The sequence below is a fragment of the Lithobates pipiens genome, unplaced genomic scaffold (assembly GCF_037356315.1).
Source record: "Lithobates pipiens isolate NorthernLeopardFrog02 unplaced genomic scaffold, aLitPip1_a1.2 Scaffold_1, whole genome shotgun sequence".
In the NCBI taxonomy this organism is placed as follows: domain Eukaryota; kingdom Metazoa; phylum Chordata; class Amphibia; order Anura; family Ranidae; genus Lithobates; species Lithobates pipiens.
The window spans coordinates 262,621,708-262,642,091 of NW_027507685.1; the positions used below are offsets into that span (position 1 = coordinate 262,621,708).

Sequence of the window (20,384 nt, forward strand, 5' to 3'; positions counted from 1 at the left end):
TAGTGAAATGATGCCCACCTGTGTGCAATCTAAGTGTCACATGACCTCTCATTACATAGACACACCTTTGTGAAAGGCCCCAGAGGCTGCAACACCTAAGCAAGAGGCACCACTAACCAAACACTGCCATGAAGACCAAGGAACTATCCAGACAAGTAAGGGACAATGTTGTGGAGAAGTACAAGTCAGGGTTGGGTTATAAAAAAATATCCAAATCTTTGATGATCCCTAGGAGCTCCATCACATCTATCATAACCGAATGGAAAGAACATGGCACAACAGCAAACCTGCCAAAAGACGGGCACACACCAAAACTCACAGAGCGGGCAAGGAGGGCATTAATCAGAGAGGAGCACAGAGACCTAAGGTAACCCTGGAGGAGCTGCAGAGTTCCACAGCAGAGACTGGAGTATCTGTACATAGGAGGGCAATAAGCCGTACGCTCCATAGAGTTGGGTTTTATGGCAGAGTGGCCAGAAGAAAGACATTACTTTCAGCGAAACACATAATGGCACGTTTTGAGTTTGGGAAAAGGCATGTGGGAGACTCCCAAAATGTATGGAGGAAGGTGATCTGGTCTGATGTATGGAGGAAGGTGATCTGGTCTGATGTATGGAGGAAGGTGATCTGCTCTGATGTATGGAGGAAGGTGATCTGGTCTGATGTATGGAGGAAGGTGCTCTGGTCTGATGTATGGAGGAAGGTGATCTGGTCTGATGTATGGAGGAAGGTGATCTGGTCTGATGTATGGAGGAAGGTGATCTGGTCTGATGTATGGAGGAAGGTGATCTGCTCTGATGTATGGAGGAAGGTGATCTGGTCTGATGTATGGAGGAAGGTGATCTGCTCTGATGTATGGAGGAAGGTGATCTGGTCTGATGTATGGAGGAAGGTGATCTGGTCTGATGTATGGAGGAAGGTGATCTGCTCTGATGTGTGGAGGAAGGTGATCTGGTCTGATGTATGGAGGAAGGTGATCTGCTCTGATGTATGGAGGAAGGTGATCTGCTCTGATGTATGGAGGAAGGTGATCTGCTCTGATGTATGGAGGAAGGTGATCTGCTCTGATGTGTGGAGAAAGGTGATCTGCTCTGATGTATGGAGGAAGGTGATCTGCTCTGATGTATGGAGGAAGGTGATCTGCTCTGATGTATGGAGGAAGGTGATCTGCTCTGATGTATGGAGGAAGGTGATCTGCTCTGATGTATGGAGGAAGGTGATCTGGTCTGATGTATGGAGGAAGGTGATCTGCTCTGATGTATGGAGGAAGGTGATCTGGTCTGATGTATGGAGGAAGGTGATCTGGTCTGATGTATGGAGGAAGGTGATCTGCTCTGATGTATGGAGGAAGGTGATCTGGTCTGATGTATGGAGGAAGGTGATCTGCTCTGATGTATGGAGGAAGGTGATCTGCTCTGATGTATGGAGGAAGGTGATCTGCTCTGATGTATGGAGGAAGGTGATCTGCTCTGATGTATGGAGGAAGGTGATCTGGTCTGATGTATGGAGGAAGGTGATCTGGTCTGATGTGTGGAGGAAGGTGATCTGCTCTGATGTGTGGAGGAAGGTGATCTGCTCTGATGTATGGAGGAAGGTGATCTGCTCTGATGTATGGAGGAAGGTGATCTGCTCTGATGTATGGAGGAAGGTGATCTGCTCTGATGTATTGAGGAAGGTGATCTGCTCTGATGTATGGAGGAAGGTGATCTGGTCTGATGTATGAAGGTGCTCTGGTCTGATGTATGGAGGAAGGTGCTCTGGTCTGATGTATGGAGGAAGGTGATCTGGTCTGATGTATGGAGGAAGGTGCTCTGCTCTGATGTATGGAGGAAGGTGATCTGGTCTGATGTATGGAGGAAGGTGATCTGCTCTGATGTATGGAGGAAGGTGATCTGCTCTGATGTATGGAGGAAGGTGATCTGCTCTGATGTATGGAGGAAGGTGATCTGGTCTGATGTATGGAGGAAGGTGATCTGCTCTGATGTATGGAGGAAGGTGATCTGGTCTGATGTATGGAGGAAGGTGATCTGCTCTGATGTATGGAGGAAGGTGATCTGCTCTGATGTATGGAGGAAGGTGATCTGGTCTGATGTATGGAGGAAGGTGATCTGGTCTGATGTATGGAGGAAGGTGATCTGGTATGAAGTACGGAGGAAGGTGATCTGGTCTGATGTATGGAGGAAGGTGATCTGGTCTGATGTATGGAGGAAGGTGATCTGGTCTGATGTATGGAGGAAGGTGATCTGGTCTGATGTATGGAGGAAGGTGATCTGCTCTGATGTATGGAGGAAGGTGATCTGGTCTGATGTATGGAGGAAGGTGATCTGGTCTGATGTATGGAGGAAGGTGATCTGCTCTGATGTATGGAGGAAGGTGATCTGGTCTGATGTACGGAGGAAGGTAATCTGGTCTGATGTACGGAGGAAGGTGATCTGGTCTGATGTATGGAGGAAGGTGATCTGCTCTGATGTATGGAGGAAGGTGATCTGCTCTGATGTATGGAGGAAGGTGATCTGGTCTGATGTATGGAGGAAGGTGATCTGGTCTGATGTATGGAGGAAGGTGATCTGGTCTGATGTATGGAGGAAGGTGATCTGGTCTGATGTATGGAGGAAGGTGATCTGGTCTGATGTATGGAGGAAGGTGCTCTGGTCTGATGTATGGAGGAAGGTGATCTGGTCTGATGTATGGAGGAAGGTGCTCTGCTCTGATGTATGGAGGAAGGTGATCTGGTCTGATGTATGGAGGAAGGTGATCTGCTCTGATGTATGGAGGAAGGTGATCTGCTCTGATGTATGGAGGAAGGTGATCTGCTCTGATGTATGGAGGAAGGTGATCTGCTCTGATGTATGGAGGAAGGTGATCTGCTCTGATGTATGGAGGAAGGTGATCTGGTGTGATGTATGGAGGAAGGTGATCTGCTCTGATTTATGGAGGAAGGTGATCTGCTCTGATGTATGGAGGAAGGTGATCTGGTCTGATGTATGGAGGAAGGTGATCTGGTCTGATGTATGGAGGAAGGTGATCTGGTATGAAGTACGGAGGAAGGTGATCTGGTCTGATGTATGGAGGAAGGTGATCTGGTCTGATGTATGGAGGAAGGTGATCTGGTCTGATGTATGGAGGAAGGTGATCTGCTCTGATGTATGGAGGAAGGTGATCTGCTCTGATGTATGGAGGAAGGTGATCTGGTCTGATGTATGGAGGAAGGTGATCTGGTCTGATGTATGGAGGAAGGTGATCTGGTCTGATGTATGGAGGAAGGTGATCTGGTCTGATGTATGGAGGAAGGTGATCTGCTCTGATGTATGGAGGAAGGTGATCTGCTCTGATGTATGGAGGAAGGTGATCTGGTCTGATGTATGGAGGAAGGTGATCTTCTCTGATGTATGGAGGAAGGTGATCTGGTCTGATGTATGGAGGAAGGTGATCTGCTCTGATGTATGGAGGAAGGTGATCTGCTCTGATGTATGGAGGAAGGTGATCTGCTCTGATGTAGGGAGGAAGGTGCTCTGGTCTGATGTATGGAGGAAGGTGCTCTGGTCTGATGTATGGAGGAAGGTGATCTGGTCTGATGTATGGAGGAAGGTGATCTGCTCTGATGTATGGTGGAAGGTGATCTGCTCTGATGTATGGAGGAAGGTGATCTGGTCTGATGTATGGAGGAAGGTGATCTTCTCTGATGTATGGAGGAAGGTGATCTGCTCTGATGTATGGAGGAAGGTGATCTGCTCTGATGTATGGAGGAAGGTGATCTGCTCTGATGTACGGAGGAAGGTGATCTGGTCTGATGTATGGAGGAAGGTGATCTGCTCTGATGTATGGAGGAAGGTGATCTGCTCTGATGTATGGAGGAAGGTGATCTGCTCTGATGTATGGAGGAAGGTGCTCTGGTCTGATGTATGGAGGAAGGTGATCTGGTCTGATGTATGGAGGAAGGTGATCTGCTCTGATGTATGGAGGAAGGTGATCTGCTCTGATGTATGGAGGAAGGTGATCTGCTCTGATGTATGGAGGAAGGTGATCTGGTCTGATGTATGGAGGAAGGTGATCTTCTCTGATGTATGGAGGAAGGTGATCTGGTCTGATGTATGGAGGAAGGTGATCTGCTCTGATGTATGGAGGAAGGTGATCTGCTCTGATGTATGGAGGAAGGTGATCTGGTCTGATGTATGGAGGAAGGTGATCTGCTCTGATGTAGGGAGGAAGGTGCTCTGGTCTGATGTATGGAGGAAGGTGATCTGGTCTGATGTATGGAGGAAGGTGATCTGGTCTGATGTATGGAGGAAGGTGATCTGCTCTGATGTATGGTGGAAGGTGATCTGCTCTGATGTATGGAGGAAGGTGATCTGGTCTGATGTATGGAGGAAGGTGATCTTCTCTGATGTATGGAGGAAGGTGATCTGCTCTGATGTATGGAGGAAGGTGATCTGCTCTGATGTATGGAGGAAGGTGATCTGCTCTGATGTACGGAGGAAGGTGATCTGGTCTGATGTATGGAGGAAGGTGATCTGCTCTGATGTATGGAGGAAGGTGATCTGCTCTGATGTATGGAGGAAGGTGATCTGGTCTGATGTATGGAGGAAGGTGCTCTGGTCTGATGTATGGAGGAAGGTGATCTGCTCTGATGTATGGAGGAAGGTGCTCTGGTCTGATGTATGGAGGAAGGTGATCTGGTCTGATGTATGGAGGAAGGTGATCTGCTCTGATGTACGGAGGAAGGTGATCTGCTCTGATGTATGGAGGAAGGTGATCTGGTCTGATGTGTGGAGGAAGGTGATCTGCTCTGATGTATGGAGGAAGGTGATCTGGTCTGATGTACAGAGGAAGGTGATCTGCTCTGATGTATGGAGGAAGGTGCTCTGGTCTGATGTATGGAGGAAGGTGCTCTGGTCTGATGTATGGAGGAAGGTGATCTGGTCTGATGTATGGAGGAAGGTGATCTGCTCTGATGTATGGAGGAAGGTGATCTGCTCTGATGTATGGAGGAAGGTGATCTGCTCTGATGTATGGAGGAAGGTGATCTGGTCTGATGTACGGAGGAAGGTGATCTGGTCTGATGTATGGAGGAAGGTGATCTGGTCTGATGTATGGAGGAAGGTGATCTGGTCTGATGTATGGAGGAAGGTGCTCTGGTCTGATGTATGGAGGAAGGTGCTCTGGTCTGATGTATGGAGGAAGGTGATCTGGTCTGATGTATGGAGGAAGGTGATCTGCTCTGATGTATGGAGGAAGGTGATCTGGTCTGATGTATGGAGGAAGGTGCTCTGGTCTGATGTATGGAGGAATGTGATCTGATCTGATGTATGGAGGAAGGTGATCTGCTCTGATGTATGGAGGAAGGTGATCTGGTCTGATGTATGGAGGAAGGTGATCTGCTCTGATGTATGGAGGAAGGTGATCTGCTCTGATGTATGGAGGAAGGTGATCTGCTCTGATGTATGGAGGAAGGTGATCTGGTCTGATGTATGGAGGAAGGTGATCTGGTCTGATGTATGGAGGAAGGTGATCTGGTCTGATGTATGGAGGAAGGTGATCTGGTCTGATGTATGGAGGAATGTGATCTGATCTGATGTATGGAGGAAGGTGATCTTGTCTGATGTATGGAGGAAGGTGATCTGGTCTGATGTATGGAGGAAGGTGATCTGGTCTGATGTATGGAGGAAGGTGATCTGGTCTGATGTATGGAGGAAGGTGATCTGCTCTGATGTATGGAGGAAGGTGATCTGGTCTGATGTATGGAGGAAGGTGATCTGGTCTGATGTAGGGAGGAAGGTGATCTGCTCTGATGTATGGAGGAAGGTGATCTGGTCTGATGTATGGAGGAAGGTGATCTGCTCTGATGTATGGAGGAAGGTGATCTGGTCTGATGTATGGAGGAAGGTGATCTGGTCTGATGTAGGGAGGAAGGTGATCTGCTCTGATGTATGGAGGAAGGTGATCTGGTCTGATGTATGGAGGAAGGTGATCTGCTCTGATGTACGGAGGAAGGTGATCTGGTCTGATGTATGGAGGAAGGTGATCTGGTCTGATGTATGGAGGAAGGTGATCTGGTCTGATGTATGGAGGAAGGTGATCTGCTCTGATGTATGGAGGAAGGTGATCTGGTCTGATGAGACTAACATTGAACTTTTTGGCCATCAAAGAAAACACTATGTCTGGTGCAAACCCAACACATCACATCACCCAAAGAAAATCATCTCCACCGTGAAACATGGTGGTGGCAGCATCATGCTGTGGGGATGTTTTTCCACAGTCGGGACTGGGAAACTGGTCAGAGTTGAGGGAAAGATGGATGGTGCTAAATACAGGGATATTCTTGAGCAAAGTCTGTAGCACTCTGTGTGTGATTTGAGGCGAGGACGGAGGGTCACCTTCCAGCAGGACAATGACCCCAAACACACTGCTAAAGCAACACTTGAGTGGTTTAAGGGGAAACATGTAAATGTTTTGGAATGGCCTAGTCAAAGCCCAGACCTCAATCCAATAGAAAATATGTGGTCAGCCTTAAAGATTGCTGTTCACAAGTGCAAAGCATCCAACTTGAAGGAGCTGGAGAAGTTTTGCAAGGAGGAGGAATGGGGCAAAAATCCCAGTGGTGAGATGTGGGAGGACTCATAGAGACTTATCCAAAGTGACTTGGAGCTGTGATGGCCCTAAAAGGCGTCTCTACAAAGTACTGACTTTAGGGGGGTGAATAGTTTTGCACATTGACTTTTTCTGTTAATTTGTCCTATTTGTTGTTTGCTTCACTATAAAAAAAAAACATCTTCAAAGTTGTGGGCGTGTTATATAAATTAAACGATGCAAATCCTCAAACAATCCATGTTAATTCCAGGTTGTGAGGCAACAAAACACGAAAAGTGCCGGGGGGGTGTGAATATTTTTGCAAGGCACTGTATATGCACTAAATCTCACTTACACCTTATTACCAAAAGTATTGGGACACCTGCCTTTACACATGAACTTTAATGGCATCCCAGTCTTAGTCCGTAGTGTTCAATATTGAATTGGCTCCGCCCTTTGCAGCTATAACAGCTTCACCTCTTCTGGGAAGGACCTTCCACAAGGTTTAGAAGTGTGTCTATGGGAATGTTTAGCCATTCTTCCAGAAGCGCGTTTGTGAGTTCAGGCACAAATGTCGTATGAGAAGGCCTGGCTCACAGTCTCCTCTCTAATTCATCCCAAAGGTGTTCTATCGGGTTGAAGTCAGGACTCTGTGCAGATCAGTCAGGTTCCTCCACCCCAAATTTGTTTATCCATGTCTTTATGGACCTTGCTTTGTACACTGGTGCGCAGTCATGTTGGAACAAGAAGGGTAATGATTAAGCACATCTGCACTGTGTGAAACGCGTCTATCAGGCATTCTGGTCCTGTGATGTCACTTGGGATGTCCAATAAAGGATCTTGGATCATTACTGTGGTGTGCAGCCAATTCTTTCATTTTTACTGTCTGCGGAGGTGAGTCGGGGCGGGCACCCACCAATTCCATTAGGCTTCCTCATCTCACCTGGAGCAGCGTTTTTTGTTTTTTTTTCTTGTCCGGGCTATCCCCAAACTGTTCCCACAAAGTTGGGACCATGAAATTGTCCAAAATGTCTTGGTACGCTGACGCCTTAAGAGTTCCCTTCACTGGAACTAAGGGGGCCAAGCCCAACCCCTGAAAAACAACCCCCCACACCATAACCCCCCTCCACCAAAGGGTTTGGACCAGTGCACAAAGCAAGGTCCATAAAGACATGGAGGAGCGAGTTTGAGGTGGAGGAATTTGACTGGCCTGACCTTAATCAGATAGAACACCTTCGGGATGCTTTGTGCACTGATCCAAATCATTTGGTGGAGGGGGGATTATGGTGTGGGGTGGAGGGGGGATTATGGTGTGGGGGGGTTGGTTTTCAGGAGTTGGGCTTGGCTCCCTTAGTTCCAGTAAAAGGAACTCTTAAGGCGTCAGCATACCAAGACATTTTGGACACTTTCATGATCCCAACTTTGTGGGAACAGTTTGGGGACGGCCCCATCCTGTTCCAACATGATTGCGCACCAGGGCACAAAGCAAGGTCCATAAAGACATGGATGAGCGAGTCTTTAACCAGTTCCCGACCAGCGCACGCCGTTGTAAGTCGGCAGAATGGCACGGGCAGGCATATTGGCGTCCAGGTACGTCCAATCTTTAATGCCGCCCTGCCATCGCAAGTACGCCGCCGGCGGCGCGCTCACGTGCCAGTCGGGACCCCCGTAAATCCGGTCGTGGGTCCCGTGGACTCGATTGCCGCGGGCATACCCGCGATCGTCTCACGGGGCGGCTGAACGGAGAGATGCCGTTGTAAACAGCATCTCCCCTTTCTGCCTAGCAACTAGTGACGCTGATCTCTGCTCCATGTGATTGGAGCAGAGATCAGTGTTCACTAAATGAAAGCCCAACCCCCCCACAGTTAGTAACACACCTCTAGGAACACTTAACCCCTACACTGCCACCCACTGGTTAACCCCTTCACTGCCAGTGTCATTTACACAGGAATCACTGCATTTATATAGCACTGATTGCTGTATAAATGACAATGGTCCCAAAAATGTGTCAAAAATGTCCGATGTGTCCCCCACAATGTCGCAGTCACAATAAAAATCACAGATCGCCGCCATTACTAGTAAAAAAAAAAAATTATTAATAAAAATGCCATAAAACTATCCCCTATTTTATAAACGCTATAACTTTTGCGCAAACCAATCAATAATCGCTTATTGTGATTTTTTTTACCAAAAATATGTAGAAGAATACGTATCGGCCTAAACTGAGGGAAAAAAATGTTTTTTTATATATTTTTGGGGGATATTTATTATAACAAAAAGTAAAAAATAATGCGTTTTTTTTCAAAATTGTCGCTCTATTTTTGTTTATAGCGCAAAAAAATAAAAACCGCAGGGGTGATCAAATACCACCAAAAGAAAGCTCTATTTGTGGGAAAAAAAGGACGTCAATTTTGTTTGGGAGTCACGTCGCACGACCGCGCAATTGTCAGTTAAAACGACGCAGTTTCGAATCACAAAAAGCAAAATGGTCCGGGGCTGAAGTGGTTAATAGTCAAAAATAATAGGCAGCTAACACACTATAACATTCTGAAAATCAGACACGTCCCATAATTTCTAGTGAAATGCACTGCAGCCCATGTGCATTGCCTTAATGCATTGTGCTGCCATACAAAATGAATAATACTGTATATTGATTTTTTTTACGCCAGGCTTGACGTGGGTTTTTTTTTTTGGTCACATGAACGCTCCGGTACTCCTTAGACATGTCAATGAATAATAAATCCGATAAATTTCATACCTAGAAATTCCTCAGGGATTGCATAGATTTCATTATCGGGCAGAGGAGGGCGCTGGCTCCCCCACACCACATCCACTAGATTGACAGATGTTGAGCGCAGAATCCTCCCAGTTGCTTCAAACATTTTGTTGTACGACTCCCATTCATCTAGGAGAAGAACCAAAACAAAAACTATTGATACTGAAAATAAAAGAGATATTGCAGGAATATCTGTGTGGGTAGAACTTAATAATAAGATCCATATACTTCCCAGGCCTAAAATGTAGGTGTTACATTTCAATCTAACTTCAGGTAAAATGTGTCACTTTGCCAATTTAGGGTAATATTACACATAATCTTGACAGCCCATTGGTTACCTGTGGCACACTTCCATGATGCTCCGTTCTCACATTGGCGCTCTTGGGAAATACCTGACACTTCCAGTAATGGGGGAGCATTTGACCTTCTCCCCTTCCTCCTAAGATGCAATGCTTGGGCCTGAGTGGCTATTCACGAAACCTGAACACCGTCACATGATGGAGAGGAAAAAGTCTTTAACGCTGTCTGAGCTTTGGCACCATCTATCATAAGGCTTACACGGGGATTAGACCAGTTTTTCTCAACCAGAGCTCTTCCCAAGGTTGCTAGTGGTTCCTTGACTAACCACTAACAGAACCAATAATGTAATGGGCATTCTTCCTCCAATTGTCTACAAATCTGAGGGTCCATGTCCCTCTGACCATAAATAAAATGGGACAATTGTTCAATGACTACCAATGTAAGGGGAAGCCTTCTCCACTGACCACTAATGTAAAGGACATTCTTCCTCCAACTATCCACTAATGGTATAATTTGTCCCACTTACCTTAAGTAAGGAAGGCCCGTCTTCAATGTCCATCAATGTGTTAAACTACTGACATCAATGTAAGTGAAGCTTTCTATGTTGATCACTAATGTAAAGGATGTTCTTCCCCCAATTGTCAACCAATGGTATCCCTTGTCCCACTGACCATAAATATAAGGAAGGCTCTTCTTCTTTCTCCAATTTTATACAAAGGGTATCACTTTTCCCACTGACCATAAATGTATGGAAGGTCCTTTCTCAACGGCCATCAATGTAAGGGAAGCCATCTCCACTGATCACTAATGTAAAAGACGTTCTTCCTCCAACTATCCGCCAATGGTATCTCTTGTCCCACTGACCATAAATATAAGGAAGGCTCTTCTTCTTTCTCCAATTTTATACAAAGGGTATCACTTTTCCCACTGACCATAAATGTATGGAAGGTCCTTCCTCAACGGCCATCAGTATAAGGGGAAGCCTTCTCCACTGATCACTAATGTAAAAGATGTTCTTCCTCCAACTATCCGCCAATGGTATCTCTTGTCCCACTAACCATAAAAGTAAGGAAGGCCCTTCTTCAATGTCCATCAATGTGTTAAACTACTGACTTCCAATATAAAGGAAGCCTTCTCCGTTGATCACTAATGTAAAGGATGTTCTTCCCCCAATTGTCAGCCAATGGTATCCCTGGTCCCACTGACCAAAAATATAAGGAAGGCTCTTCTTTTTACACTTTTATACAAAGGGTATCACTTTTCCCACTGACCATAAATGTATGGAAGGTCCTTCTTCAATGGCCATCAATGTAAGGGGAAGCCATCTCCACTGATCACTAATGTAAAAGACGTTCTTCCTCCAACTATCCGCCAATGGTATCTCTTGTCCCACTAGCCATAAAAGTAAGGAAGGCCCTTCTTCAATGTCCATCAATTTGTTAAACTACTGACTTCCAATATAAGGGAAGCCTTCTCCGTTGATCACTAATGTTACATTCTTACATAGTAGATGAGGTCGAAAAAAGACACACGTCCATCAAGTCCAACCTATGGAAAGGATGTTCTTCCCCAATTGTCAACTATTGTTATCCCTTGTCCCACTGACCAAAAATATAAGGAAGGCTCTTTTTCAATGTCCATCAATGTGTTAAACTACTGACTTCCAATATAAAGGAAGCCTTCTCCATTGATCACTAATGTAAAGGATGTTCTTCCCCCAATTGTCCACCAATGGTATCCCTGGTCCCACTGACCAAAAATATAAGGAACGCTCTTCTTCTTTCTCCAATTTTATACAAAGGGTATCACTTTTCCCACTGACCATAAATGTATGGAAGGTCCTTCTTCAACGGCCATCAATGTAAGGGGAAGCCATCTCCACTGATCACTAATGTAAAAGACGTTCTTCCTCCAACTATCCTCCAATGGTATCTCTTGTCCCACTAACCATAAAAGTAAGGAAGGCCCTTCTTCAATGCCCATCAATTTGTTAAACTACTGACTTCCAATAAAAGGGAAGCCTTCTCCGTTGATCACTAATGTTACACAGTTACATAGTAGATGAGGTTGGAAAAAGACACACGCCCATCAAGTCCAACCTATGGAAAGGATGTTCTTCCCCCAATTGTCAACTATTGTTATCCCTTGTCCCACTGACCAAAAATATAAGGAAGGCTCTTTTTCAATGTCCATCAATGTGTTAAACTACTGACTTCCAATATAAAGGAAGCCTTCTCCGTTGATCACTAATGTAAAGGATGTTCTTCCCCCAATTGTCAGCCAATGGTATCCCTGGTCCCACTGACCAAAAATATAAGGAAGGCTCTTCTTTTTACACTTTTATACAAAGGGTATCACTTTTCCCACTGACCATAAATGTATGGAAGGTCCTTCTTCAATGGCCATCAATGTAAGGGGAAGCCATCTCCACTGATCACTAATGTAAAAGACGTTCTTCCTCCAACTATCCGCCAATGGTATCTCTTGTCCCACTAGCCATAAAAGTAAGGAAGGCCCTTCTTCAATGTCCATCAATTTGTTAAACTACTGACTTCCAATATAAGGGAAGCCTTCTCCGTTGATCACTAATGTTACATTCTTACATAGTAGATGAGGTCGAAAAAAGACACACGTCCATCAAGTCCAACCTATGGAAAGGATGTTCTTCCCCAATTGTCAACTATTGTTATCCCTTGTCCCACTGACCAAAAATATAAGGAAGGCTCTTTTTCAATGTCCATCAATGTGTTAAACTACTGACTTCCAATATAAAGGAAGCCTTCTCCATTGATCACTAATGTAAAGGATGTTCTTCCCCCAATTGTCCACCAATGGTATCCCTGGTCCCACTGACCAAAAATATAAGGAACGCTCTTCTTCTTTCTCCAATTTTATACAAAGGGTATCACTTTTCCCACTGACCATAAATGTATGGAAGGTCCTTCTTCAACGGCCATCAATGTAAGGGGAAGCCATCTCCACTGATCACTAATGTAAAAGACGTTCTTCCTCCAACTATCCTCCAATGGTATCTCTTGTCCCACTAACCATAAAAGTAAGGAAGGCCCTTCTTCAATGCCCATCAATTTGTTAAACTACTGACTTCCAATAAAAGGGAAGCCTTCTCCGTTGATCACTAATGTTACACAGTTACATAGTAGATGAGGTTGGAAAAAGACACACGCCCATCAAGTCCAACCTATGGAAAGGATGTTCTTCCCCCAATTGTCAACTATTGTTATCCCTTGTCCCACTGACCAAAAATATAAGGAAGGCTCTTTTTCAATGTCCATCAATGTGTTAAACTACTGACTTCCAATATAAAGGAAGCCTTCTCCGTTGATCACTAATGTAAAGGATGTTCTTCCCCCAATTGTCAACCAATGGTATCCCTTGTCCCACTGACCATAAATATAAGGAAGGCTCTTCTTCTTTCTCCAATTTTATACAAAGGGTATCACTTTTCCCACTGACCATAAATGTATGGAAGGTCCTTTCTCAACGGCCATCAATGTAAGGGGAAGCCATCTCCACTGATCACTAATGTAAAAGACGTTCTTCCTCCAACTATCCGCCAATGGTATCTCTTGTCCCACTGACCATAAATATAAGGAAGGCTCTTCTTCTTTCTCCAATTTTATACAAAGGGTATCACTTTTCCCACTGACCATAAATGTATGGAAGGTCCTTCCTCAACGGCCATCAGTATAAGGGGAAGCCTTCTCCACTGATCACTAATGTAAAAGATGTTCTTCCTCCAACTATCCGCCAATGGTATCTCTTGTCCCACTAACCATAAAAGTAAGGAAGGCCCTTCTTCAATGTCCATCAATGTGTTAAACTACTGACTTCCAATATAAAGGAAGCCTTCTCCGTTGATCACTAATGTAAAGGATGTTCTTCCCCCAATTGTCAGCCAATGGTATCCCTGGTCCCACTGACCAAAAATATAAGGAAGGCTCTTCTTTTTACACTTTTATACAAAGGGTATCACTTTTCCCACTGACCATAAATGTATGGAAGGTCCTTCTTCAATGGCCATCAATGTAAGGGGAAGCCATCTCCACTGATCACTAATGTAAAAGACGTTCTTCCTCCAACTATCCGCCAATGGTATCTCTTGTCCCACTAGCCATAAAAGTAAGGAAGGCCCTTCTTCAATGTCCATCAATTTGTTAAACTACTGACTTCCAATATAAGGGAAGCCTTCTCCGTTGATCACTAATGTTACATTCTTACATAGTAGATGAGGTCGAAAAAAGACACACGTCCATCAAGTCCAACCTATGGAAAGGATGTTCTTCCCCAATTGTCAACTATTGTTATCCCTTGTCCCACTGACCAAAAATATAAGGAAGGCTCTTTTTCAATGTCCATCAATGTGTTAAACTACTGACTTCCAATATAAAGGAAGCCTTCTCCATTGATCACTAATGTAAAGGATGTTCTTCCCCCAATTGTCCACCAATGGTATCCCTGGTCCCACTGACCAAAAATATAAGGAACGCTCTTCTTCTTTCTCCAATTTTATACAAAGGGTATCACTTTTCCCACTGACCATAAATGTATGGAAGGTCCTTCTTCAACGGCCATCAATGTAAGGGGAAGCCATCTCCACTGATCACTAATGTAAAAGACGTTCTTCCTCCAACTATCCTCCAATGGTATCTCTTGTCCCACTAACCATAAAAGTAAGGAAGGCCCTTCTTCAATGCCCATCAATTTGTTAAACTACTGACTTCCAATATAAGGGAAGCCTTCTCCGTTGATCACTAATGTTACACAGTTACATAGTAGATGAGGTTGGAAAAAGACACACGCCCATCAAGTCCAACCTATGGAAAGGATGTTCTTCCCCCAATTGTCAACTATTGTTATCCCTTGTCCCACTGACCAAAAATATAAGGAAGGCTCTTTTTCAATGTCCATCAATGTGTTAAACTACTGACTTCCAATATAAAGGAAGCCTTCTCCGTTGATCACTAATGTAAAGGATGTTCTTCCCCCAATTGTCAACCAATGGTATCCCTTGTCCCACTGACCATAAATATAAGGAAGGCTCTTCTTCTTTCTCCAATTTTATACAAAGGGTATCACTTTTCCCACTGACCATAAATGTATGGAAGGTCCTTTCTCAACGGCCATCAATGTAAGGGGAAGCCATCTCCACTGATCACTAATGTAAAAGACGTTCTTCCTCCAACTATCCGCCAATGGTATCTCTTGTCCCACTGACCATAAATATAAGGAAGGCTCTTCTTCTTTCTCCAATTTTATACAAAGGGTATCACTTTTCCCACTGACCATAAATGTATGGAAGGTCCTTCCTCAACGGCCATCAGTATAAGGGGAAGCCTTCTCCACTGATCACTAATGTAAAAGATGTTCTTCCTCCAACTATCCGCCAATGGTATCTCTTGTCCCACTAACCATAAAAGTAAGGAAGGCCCTTCTTCAATGTCCATCAATGTGTTAAACTACTGACTTCCAATATAAAGGAAGCCTTCTCCGTTGATCACTAATGTAAAGGATGTTCTTCCCCCAATTGTCAGCCAATGGTATCCCTGGTCCCACTGACCAAAAATATAAGGAAGCCTCTTCTTTTTACACTTTTATACAAAGGGTATCACTTTTCCCACTGACCATAAATGTATGGAAGGTCCTTCTTCAATGGCCATCAATGTAAGGGGAAGCCATCTCCACTGATCACTAATGTAAAAGACGTTCTTCCTCCAACTATCCGCCAATGGTATCCCTGGTCCCACTGACCAAAAATATAAGGAAGGCTCTTCTTTTTACACTTTTATACAAAGGGTATCACTTTTCCCACTGACCATAAATGTATGGAAGGTCCTTCTTCAATGGCCATCAATGTAAGGGGAAGCCATCTCCACTGATCACTAATGTAAAAGACGTTCTTCCTCCAACTATCCGCCAATGGTATCTCTTGTCCCACTAGCCATAAAAGTAAGGAAGGCCCTTCTTCAATGTCCATCAATTTGTTAAACTACTGACTTCCAATATAAGGGAAGCCTTCTCCGTTTATCACTAATGTTACATTCTTACATAGTAGATGAGGTCGAAAAAAGACACACGTCCATCAAGTCCAACCTATGGAAAGGATGTTCTTCCCCAATTGTCAACTATTGTTATCCCTTGTCCCACTGACCAAAAATATAAGGAAGGCTCTTTTTCAATGTCCATCAATGTGTTAAACTACTGACTTCCAATATAAAGGAAGCCTTCTCCATTGATCACTAATGTAAAGGATGTTCTTCCCCCAATTGTCCACCAATGGTATCCCTGGTCCCACTGACCAAAAATATAAGGAACGCTCTTCTTCTTTCTCCAATTTTATACAAAGGGTATCACTTTTCCCACTGACCATAAATGTATGGAAGGTCCTTCTTCAACGGCCATCAATGTAAGGGGAAGCCATCTCCACTGATCACTAATGTAAAAGACGTTCTTCCTCCAACTATCCTCCAATGGTATCTCTTGTCCCACTAACCATAAAAGTAAGGAAGGCCCTTCTTCAATGCCCATCAATTTGTTAAACTACTGACTTCCAATAAAAGGGAAGCCTTCTCCGTTGATCACTAATGTTACATTCTTACATAGTAGATGAAGTCGAAAAAAGACACACGTCCATCAAGTCCAACCTATGGAAAGGATGTTCTTCCCCAATTGTCAACTATTGTTATCCCTTGTCCCACTGACCAAAAATATAAGGAAGGCTCTTTTTCAATGTCCATCAATGTGTTAAACTACTGACTTCCAATATAAAGGAAGCCTTCTCCGTTGATCACTAATGTAAAGGATGTTCTTCCCCCAATTGTCCACCAATGGTATCCCTGGTCCCACTGACCAAAAATATAAGGAACGCTCTTCTTCTTTCTCCAATTTTATACAAAGGGTATCACTTTTCCCACTGACCATAAATGTATGGAAGGTCCTTCTTCAACGGCCATCAATGTAAGGGGAAGCCATCTCCACTGATCACTAATGTAAAAGACGTTCTTCCTCCAACTATCCACCAATGGTATCTCTTGTCCCACTAGCCATAAAAGTAAGGAAGGCCCTTCTTCAATGTCCATCAATTTGTTAAACTACTGACTTCCAATATAAGGGAAGACTTCTCCGTTGATCACTAATGTTACATTCTTACATAGTAGATGAAGTCGAAAAAAGACACACGTCCATCAAGTCCAACCTATGGAAAGGATGTTCTTTCCCCAATTGTCAACTATTGTTATCCCTTGTCCCACTGACCAAGAATATAAGGAAGGCTCTTTTTCAATGTCTATCAATGTGTTAAACTACTGACTTCCAATATAAAGGAAGCCTTCTTCGTTGATCACTAATGTAAAGGTTGTTCTTCCCCCAATTGTCCACCAATGGTATCCCTGGTCCCACTGACCAAAAATATAAGGAAGGCTCTTCTTCTTTCTCCAATTTTATACAAAAGGTATCACTTTTCCCACTGACCATAAATGTATGGAAGGTCCTTCTTCAACGGCCATCAATGTAAGGGGAAGCCATCTCCACTGATCACTAATGTAAAAGACGTTCTTCCTCCAACTATCCGCCAATGGTATCTCTTGTCCCACTAGCCATAAAAGTAAGGAAGGCCCTTCTTCAATGTCCATCAGTTTTTTAAACTACTGACTTCCAATATAAGGGAAGCCTTCTCCGTTGATCACTAATGTTACATAGTTAAATAGTAGGTGAGGTCGAAAAAAAGACACCACAAGTCCATCAAGTCCAACCTATGGAAAGGATGTTCTTCCCCCAAGTGTCAACCAATGGTATTCCTTGTCCCACTGACCAAAAATATAAGGAAGGCTCTTTTTCAATGTCCATCAATGTGTTAAACTACTGACTTCCAATGTAAGTGTAGCTTTCTCCATTGATCACTAATGTAAAGGATGTTCTCCCTCGCAATTGTCAACCATTGGTATGCTTTTGTCCCACTGACCCTTCTTTCATGTCCATCAATGTGGAGGAGGACTGACCCCAAATTAAAGGGGAAACTTTCTCCACTGATCACTAATGTAAAAGGACATTATTTCTTTTAAACTGTCAACCAATGGCATCCCTTGTCCCACTGACCATAAATGTAAGAAAAACCCTTTATCATTATGAGGAATTGCTGACCCTCAATGTAAGCAACTGCTGACCCTCAATGTAAGCAGCACCATTGGCTCCTGCTGCTGTCAGTCAAACCCTGTGAGGAGGGAATGGGGGGTGTAGCTGAGCCTAGCTTTGTGTGTCTATAGACGCATGGCCTAGCTTGGGAGTGCGCCTTCATGGGTGCCCCCTCAGCACATGGCTTGCTGAGGGGGCACTTGGCAGAAGAAGGAGAGTGCAGGAGGGGGACTCCAGAAGAGAAGGTACAGGACTGCTCCTGCGCTCTCCTTCTTCCATTGCACAGAGCAGGTTACTATAAGATCTTTTTTGATTTTAACAATCACTTTCATAGCTGGAGAAACCAAACTTACTGATTGACCAGAGGAATGGATCAAAGCCGATGTAATCTCCGGATTTCCCCTCTTCCACAATCCAGGACACCATGGCAGAAACGGACACTAAAAACAACATACAAATACATGTCAGATTGTATGACGGTTACAAGTTTCCTGGGCAAACCTCTACCTAATGCCTGGAAAAGCAAATATTGTCTAAATATAAGAGCCCTGTGTACTCTTCTTGGATCTCTGTGAGCTTTGCGTGTTTCTTCCAGATCTGTGCAGTCATCCGGTGTGAGACTTCCTGTAAGAAAGACCGCCCACTGCTGCCCCCTCTCCTAAGGCAGGGGGACTGGTCTTGTCTCCGCCCCCTCCTGCAGTCATTTCCTGCAGGCAGCCTGTAGTGGGTGGGGACTGCTGGGCCCCTCCCACAGCTCTCTCTCTCTGTGTGCAGAGTGACTCAGCAAGGCACGACTATTATGGCTGCTCCTATTTACCTTTATAATTACAGTCTATAAAAAAGGTTCTCTTAATTAAAATATTTTTATGGCAAAAGTAATTACTGACTGTATTTTTGCAACTCCCAGTTGCAGTCCATCTGGCGCTCAGCCTGGGTCCAATAACGACTGTCTGTGAACAAGGCTGCTCTTGTCATAGTGACCACCGCATCACCTACAATGAAAAAAAGATATATTGTATTATATATTATGTTAATAAAAAGTGTATGTACAGAGCATCCGGAAAGTATTCACAGCGCTTCACTTTTTCCACATTTTGTTATGTTACAGCCTTATTCCAAAATTAAGATTAAATTCATTCTTTATTTCAAAATTCTACAAACAATCCCCCATAATGACAACGTGAGAGAAGTTTGGTTGAAATCTTTGCAAATTTATTAAAAAGGAAACAAATCCCATGTACATAAGTATCACATGCTCCTCCCATCTACATAAGTATCATAGACTCCTCCCATGTACATAAGTATCACGGGCTCCTCCCATCTACATAAGTATCATAGACTCCTCCCATGTACATAAGTATCACGGGCTCCTCCCATGTACATAAGTATCACGGGCTCCTCCCATGTACATAAGTATCACAGGCTCCTCCCATGTACATAAGTATCACAGACTCCTCCCATGTACATAAGTATCACAGGCTCCTCCCATCTACATACGTATCATAGACTCCTCCCATGTACATAAGTATCACGGGCTCCTCCCATGTACATAAGTATCACAGGCTCCTCCCATGTACATAAGTATCACAGGCTCCTCCCATGTACATAAGTATCACAGGCTCCTCCCATGTACATAAGTATCACAGGCTCCTCCCACGTACATAAGTATCACAGGCTCCTCCCACGTACATAAGTATCACAGGCTCCTCCCACGTACATAAGTATCACAGGCTCCTCCCCATGTACATAAGTATCACAGGCTCCTCCCACGTACATAAGTATCACAGACTCCTCCCACGTACATAAGTATCATAGACTCCTCCCATGTACATAAGTATCACAGGCTCCTCCCATGTACATAAGTATCACAGGCTCCTCCCATGTACATAAGTATCACAGGCTCCTCCCACGTACATAAGTATCACAGGCTCCTCCCGTGTACATAAGTATCACAGGCTCCTCCCATGTACATAATTATCACAGGCTCCTCCCATGTACATAAGTATCACAGGCTTCTCCCATGTACATAAGTATCACAGGCTCCTCCCATGTACATAAGTATCACAGGCTCCTCCCATGTACATAAGTATCACAGGCTCCTCCCATGTACATAAGTATCACAGGCTCCTCCCGTGTACATAAGTATCACAGGCTCCTCCCATGTACATAAGTATCACAGGCTCCTCCCGTGTACATAAGTATCACAGGCTCCTCCCATGTACATAAGTATCACAGGCTCCTCCCATGTACATAAGTATCACAGGCTCCTCCCATGTACATAAGTATCACAGGCTCCTCCCATGTACATAAGTATCACAGGCTCCTCCCATGTACATAAGTATCACAGGCTCCTCCCCATGTACATATGTATCACAGGCTCCTCCCACGTACATATGTATCACAGGCTCCTCCCACGTACATAAGTATCACAGGCTCCTCCCATGTACATAAGTATCACAGGCTCCTCCCATGTACATAAGTATCACAGGCTCCTCCCATACACATAAGTATCACAGGCTCCTCCCATGTACATAAGTATCACAGACTCCTCCCATGTACATAATTATCACAAACTCCTTCCATTTACATAAGT

The 20,384-nt window shown here is 44.3% G+C and overlaps 1 protein-coding gene across 1 annotated transcript in view; it reads right to left on the reverse strand.

Annotated features, from left to right (window-relative positions):
• Window positions 1-20,384, reverse strand: part of XPNPEP2 (X-prolyl aminopeptidase 2) — a 111,950-nt gene that overhangs the window by 63,633 nt on the left and 27,933 nt on the right. Inside the window, exons 5-7 of the mRNA XM_077485375.1 lie at window positions 18,679-18,783; window positions 18,145-18,231; window positions 9,326-9,472 (exon numbers count right to left, since the gene is read on the reverse strand). Of these exons, the coding sequence (XP_077341501.1) occupies window positions 9,326-9,472; window positions 18,145-18,231; window positions 18,679-18,783 (339 nt within the window). The remainder of the gene's footprint in view (window positions 1-9,325; window positions 9,473-18,144; window positions 18,232-18,678; window positions 18,784-20,384) is intronic.